The 5,969-nt window shown below is 38.7% G+C and overlaps 1 protein-coding gene across 1 annotated transcript; it reads right to left on the bottom strand.

Annotated features, from left to right (window-relative positions):
* Positions 1 to 491: 491 nt before the first annotated feature.
* Positions 492 to 2,106, bottom strand: LOC135164542 (uncharacterized). The gene is made up of 2 exons (XM_064124999.1): positions 1,459 to 2,106; positions 492 to 1,280 (listed from the first exon to the last, which is right to left on the bottom strand). The coding sequence occupies exons 1-2, from the start codon at positions 2,104 to 2,106 to the stop codon at positions 492 to 494; spliced, it is 1,437 nt and encodes a 478-aa protein (XP_063981069.1).
* Between the last annotated feature and the right edge of the window lie 3,863 nt (positions 2,107 to 5,969).

The raw sequence follows: 5,969 nt of genomic DNA, 5'->3' as shown, positions 1-5,969 counted from the left end.
TACTAGGGACGTGATATTATTATACTTCATGTCCACTCAAAAAGTGCCCACATTGCTTTGGTAAACTTGATTTTTTATGTACGATTTCTGATGTCGCAAGCGCACCTAAAAATGCTCACCCAAAAAAGTGCCCAACGCGCCATAAGTCCAAGTTTTCACTTCTGCCTGCACTCCCGGAGTGCAACCCTTCTTTTTTTTTATGGAATTGCACACCACGCAAAAGAAGAAAAAACAATTCTTCAGCATGTAGATTTCAAAATATTTATATTTTTAGTTTAAAATTGCCATTCCAAACGCTGTTTTCTACTGCGCAAGGGGACGATTGTACAAACGCGCGCAAGTTTTGGAATTCTGTGTCCACCCTAGGGTTTTAACGACAGTGTTAATGTTGACACCCTTACGATTGGCAGTGGAAGTAGACGCATGTCTCGTGCTATAAGCAGTAAAGACGGATGCATGTAATGTCCACTTTCACTAAGGACTGTCTTTATCTATCTACTGAGGGTTTGAATGCCTACCGCTACATGTGGTTTTTTATACGAAACAAACAACTTATGTTCGTTGATAGGAGTGGGCTTTGTCTTTTGCAAGTATGCTTCCAAGGCTACTGCTAGACAAAGCATAGGATTTCCTTCAAAAAAGGGTATTATCAGGATCGGTTGTGGTTTTTGGCGATCAAACCTCGATGTTTTTATCATTTGTGGAATTTTAATTTCGTAAATATTATTTTCCTTTGAAAAATTACGGATATCAATAAAGGTCAGAGTCTGTATTCTGTGCCCGGTTACCAAAGCTAATAGCGTGACTAATTTTTTGGATAAACTTTTTAACGTGAGATCAGTATTTGATCCTAACTTTTGAATAAAATCTAAAACAATCTTTGGGTCCCAAGTTTCGTCATATCTTGGCTTAGGTGGTCTCTCGTTCGAAACTCCTTTCAGAAACCTTTTAATTTTTTGATCACTACCTACATCCGATTCGTCTAACAGTGTTACCGCGGATCTGCGACAATTTAGGGTCCCATATGACGGCCCTTTTTTATACAGTTTTGTGAGACATTCTAACAATAAAGTAACTGAAGTCTCATAAGGATTAACTCGCGTCTCGCTACAAAACTGCCACCATTTCTTTAATTCTGTATTATAATACTTAATCGTTGACTCAGTCAATGAGGAGATCATGACGTCTGCTGACTCTACGGGGACCTTCTTTAGGCTGTATGCCTGCCGGATGTAATTCCTGCAGCCAGGGTAATCTTCTGCCACAATGGGTGTTGCTTCCTATCCAAAGAACAAAGCAAATTAGGATCTGGACTAAAATAAACTTGCGAAGATTCTAGCATAGACATGAAGACAGGAAACTAAGGCTGAGCCGGCCAGTGAGGCACCACCAAAATCCCCTACTTTTTTCATTTCTCATTTTTTCCAGTACTCGTAGGACAATGGAAAAAGGAGGAACCGCGTAAAAGAAGTACTCATTCCAACTAATGGTGAATGCATCAATCTCCATTGCCCCTGGATCGCTTTCCCATGAAAGGTATTTTCTGCATTTTTCATTGGTTCTAGACGCAAAAAGATCCACCTCTGGTTTCCCAAATCTCAAGACAATTATCTGAAATGCCTTTTCTGATAACGCGTATTCTGTTCCTGGCTCTAGTTGTCGTGATTCAAAGGCTGCCTCTAGGTTCTCATTTGAGCATATGTAATTGGCGAAAGTCCATATGTTCCTAGCTTCACACCATCTCCAAATGTCTTTTGCTATCTTCGCTAGCTTAGGTGACCGAACTCCACCTCTTTTGTTCAAATACGCAATAGCTGACGTATTGTCTGCTCTGAGCAAAACATCACAATCGCGTAAATTTATTGCAAAACACTTTAAACCAAACGAGACTGCTTGCAATTCTAAATAATTAATATGTATCTGTTTTTCCTCTTTGCTCCAATGACCGTGGGCTCGCTTTTCGTTACAGAAAACTCCCCAGCCAGTCAATGACGCATGTGTGAAAATTTCAATAATTGGGTTGAAATCATTGATTTTATTCTTAGCATAATCTAGATTTTTTGCCAACCATTCTAAATCACCTGATAATTTTGGTGGTATTTTCATTTTGGCCTCAAAATTATCGTCATCAAGTCGTAGGGCTAATACCCTCTACCCCTCGAGCTGTCTCATGTAAACTCTCCCGTACTTGAAAGTTAGACAACACGATTCCCGGGTTCCAACCAGAGATGCAAACTCTTTTATCTTGCATTGGTTTCGAGATTGATATTTTTTTATTGGTACTTTGCATTTCTCTCTTTTTTTCTGGTGGAAGTTCTATAGTTATTTTATGTGAGTCAAAAATATTTCCTAAAAATTTAATTCGGGTAGTCGGTGTTTTCTCGCCTTTTCTCTCATTTATCAAGACCCAATTTTTCCAGTAGCGAACACGTGACCTGAATATTTTCCTGGCAGTTTGTAAACGACTGTCCCATCAGTAGAATGTCATCGAGATATAGAACCGAGACATACCCCAAATTTCTTAAATATGACATTATAGGCTTCATTATCTTTGTAATTGTGTAAGGAGCTGTGCTTAAACCGAACGGTAAACAGGTGAACTCATATAACACCCCCAAAAGACTAAATCTTAGATATTGTCGGTCAGAATTTCTGATGGGAATCAAATAATATTGTTATATCCAGCGAAGAATAAAGATAACACAGGTTGACAAATGTTTGGGGTGGTTTATTAGTTACAAGGAGTATTACGATGTGACACGTCAGAGCTCCGAGGAGAGACACAAAAGACTAATGTTATATCCAAAAGACAGTCGTGATTCTGACGAAGTTCAGATCATAGACAAATGAATGAGTCTTCGAAGGGGGACACGTAACACTACTCCCCTCCGCAAAAAGATTGCCGCCCCGGCAATCACACCAGGGACTATTTGAAGTATTACAACTCTAGGATTTGTTGCTTTAGTTTATGACAAACTGAAAAATTTAAGCGTTGCAAGATCCCACATAGGGAGGGCCCCAGTCTGTTCTTTAGCTAAAACCTCCCAGAAATCAACGCTAAAGAACAGCCGACTAATATTTGTTTGATTCTATACAATCATAATTTATCGAAAGTGTTTGTTACAATTTTCAATGGGTTATGTTGAGCAAGAGGAATAAAGTGTTCTTAATTGTCTTATTCATTAAGGGTGTGAATGTCAGTATTTGACTCAAACTTTCATTGTTCATTTTCTGAAAAAGCAGAATGGTTCACTTGAAAATTTCCGTTATGGGTACAGTATCTGAAAACAACTCAACACAGAGATTTTCCTCAAATTAAAAAAGAAAACAAAAACATTTAAATGAGAATGTCATTCAATGAAAATAACAAGTAACTACTTTTTCAAATTACTTGTCTGCAGACAACTACTAGCAACTAGTTTAAAAGCAACTACCAAAAATTCAAACTTCACAAGATTGCAGTTTTTCGAAAGCTTTCGAAATTATTACATGCATTATGCAAAAATAAGCGTATATAATTCATTTTGACACATACACACATTCATTCATCCTGAAATAACTCAAAGGTGATAGAGTAAAGTGAAACAGGTAAAAATAAATAATGAGGCCAGTCTGCTTCAACAGACACAAGTAATCAGGCCCGTCTGCTACAACAGACACAAGTAATGGGGCCCGTCTGCTACAACAGACACAAGTAATGAGGTCCGTCTGCTACAACAGACACAAGTAATGAGGCCAATCTGCTACAACAGACACAAGTGATGAGGCCCGTCTGCTACAACAGACACAAGTAATGAGGCCCGTCTGCTACAACAGACATAAGTGATGGGGCCCGTCTGCTACAACAGACATAAGTAATCAGGCCCATCTGCTACAACAGACATAAGTGATGGGGCTACTGAAGGATAATAATCATTCTAGATCATCATGTTCCATCGGCCACAGACGGTTGACATGTACTATTTTGAATTTACCTTTAGGGAATTTCTGAATTTGATACACAACATCATTTAGTTTGGATCGGATCACATATGTTTTCTCCCAACTTCTTTGAATTTTTGGACATTGACCTTTGACTCTCTTGGGGGCAAAGAGCCAAACTCTCTGACCAGGTGTAAAGTAAATCATGTGAGCTTTTAAATCAAATTTAGATTTCATTTTGTCGCTTTTGATTTTCCAATTTTCTCTGACTCGATTATGGGTGTTCACTAATTGCTCTTACAACTGATCTATGTAATCAGGTAAATTTCCGAGATTGTTAGAGTTATTGAATGATGGGTTACCATGAAGCAAATCTAGAGGAAGTCGCAATTCTCTACCGAACGTTAACTTTGCTGGAGTGAATTGGGTGGTTTGATGCTTGGAGGAACGATATGCGAGAAGGAATAATGGAAGCCACTTGTCCCATGAATTCTGATTGTCATTGATAAATTTAGCGAGGTAGTTAAGGATAGTTCTGTTTAAACGCTCAACCATACCATTGGATTGTGGATGCAATGGGGTGGTACGCGTTTTATGAATACCTAATAGCTTCATAAGTGAGGTGAAAATTCCGGATTCAAAATCTCTTCCTTGATCGGAGTGGATTTCTAGAGGTATTCCAAAACGTGAAACGACATGGACTACCAAAGCTTCAGCGATAGTAGCTGCCCGATGATTTGGAAGTGGGATTGCTTCAGGCCAACGAGAAAAATAGTCAGTGACTACAAGGACGAACCGATTGTTACTAATTGTTCTTGGTAAAGGACCTAAAATGTCAACTGCGATTCTCTCAAAAGGAAAGCCGACATTATAAAGCTGTAATTCTCCTCTGGCTCGTTGTGCTGGGCCATCTTGAGTGAAACAAACAGAACATCTGCGGCACCAATTCTCAACATCAATTTTACAAGAAGTACAATAGAAACGTTTCCGAATATTATCTAGCATTTTGTTGACTTTGAAATGGCCACCGAGGGGAGAAGAGTGTGCGGTCTTGAGTATTTCTTTCCTCGAAGAATTAGGAACAATAATTTGAAGAGTAATTTCGGATTTGTCGTTGGATTCCCATCGACGGTAGAGAGTATCACCTATCAATTCGAGAGAATCCCAATAGAGGAGGTAGAGCTTCACATCTGAGCCAAGGTGAGAGATTTCATGTCAGTCAGGACGTTGATTCCGTTTTTTTGAATCGAACAACATGCGGAGGATTGGATCTTGAGCCTGCAGAGTGGACCAATTGCCGTCATCAGTAGTGATGCAAGTTGTTTGACCTTGCAAGGACCGTAAACAAGGACTGTAACTAGGTTCAATAACCTGTTGTTCTTTCATTTCCTCAAGGAGATCAAAAACTTTATCGCGGTAATGGAGTGGGACTCTGCGAGGATTTTGTTTGATTGGATTCGACTTCCCAGAGCCAATTACGTGTTTAGCTCCTGGATATCTCCCTAAGTCAGTAGAACTGGAGGAAAAGCGCTTTTGATAAGTTAGAAGAAAGCTTTTGAATACTCTCTGTTCTTTCGGATTTAATAACTCACATGAATTTTCAAATAGTTGAAGCAAAAATTCATGAATATTTGGGGAAAATCCAGAGATTCCTTTCGAAATCGTTCGTTTGATAAAAACCGTTTTCTTAGGGTTATCAATGTCAAATTTTCTCTTAACAATCGACTGGAAATCTTGTAAGAGGCCAGATTTGTAGAGACAATCTAAGCCAAGAATACAATCTTCTTTTATAATTGCGAAGCCCGCGTCAAGAACAATGGAAAAATTTCCGATGGAAATTTCAATTTCTTTGATAGCTTGATAAGGGAAATGTACGCCAGAAACAGTGATAATACTGATCCTTTTGGTAGAGTTTTTTAGACCAGTCAGATTGTTGTTCAAAAGTTTAGGGTTAATTAATGTAATGTCACTAGCTGTGTCAATTGTCATAAAGCAAGAATGATCATTAATTTTTCCTTTCAATTCCAAAGCAAGAATTGGATCTTGAG

The sequence above is a fragment of the Diachasmimorpha longicaudata genome, chromosome 7, assembly GCF_034640455.1.
Source record: "Diachasmimorpha longicaudata isolate KC_UGA_2023 chromosome 7, iyDiaLong2, whole genome shotgun sequence".
Taxonomy (NCBI): Eukaryota; Metazoa; Arthropoda; class Insecta; order Hymenoptera; family Braconidae; genus Diachasmimorpha; species Diachasmimorpha longicaudata.
The sequence above is the reverse complement of the archived record's forward strand: the minus strand, read 5'-3'. Positions and strand labels throughout refer to the sequence as shown.

Bases quoted from the DNA above. Each gene is read 5' to 3' on its own strand.
- LOC135164542 (XM_064124999.1), bottom strand. From the start codon at position 2,106: ATGAAAATACCACCAAAATTATCAGGTGATTTAGAATGGTTGGCAAAA. The intron at 1,281-1,458 runs GTTCCTCCTTTT...TTCTTTGGATAG, and splicing joins ATGAGTACTTCTTTTACGCG to GAAGCAACACCCATTGTGGC.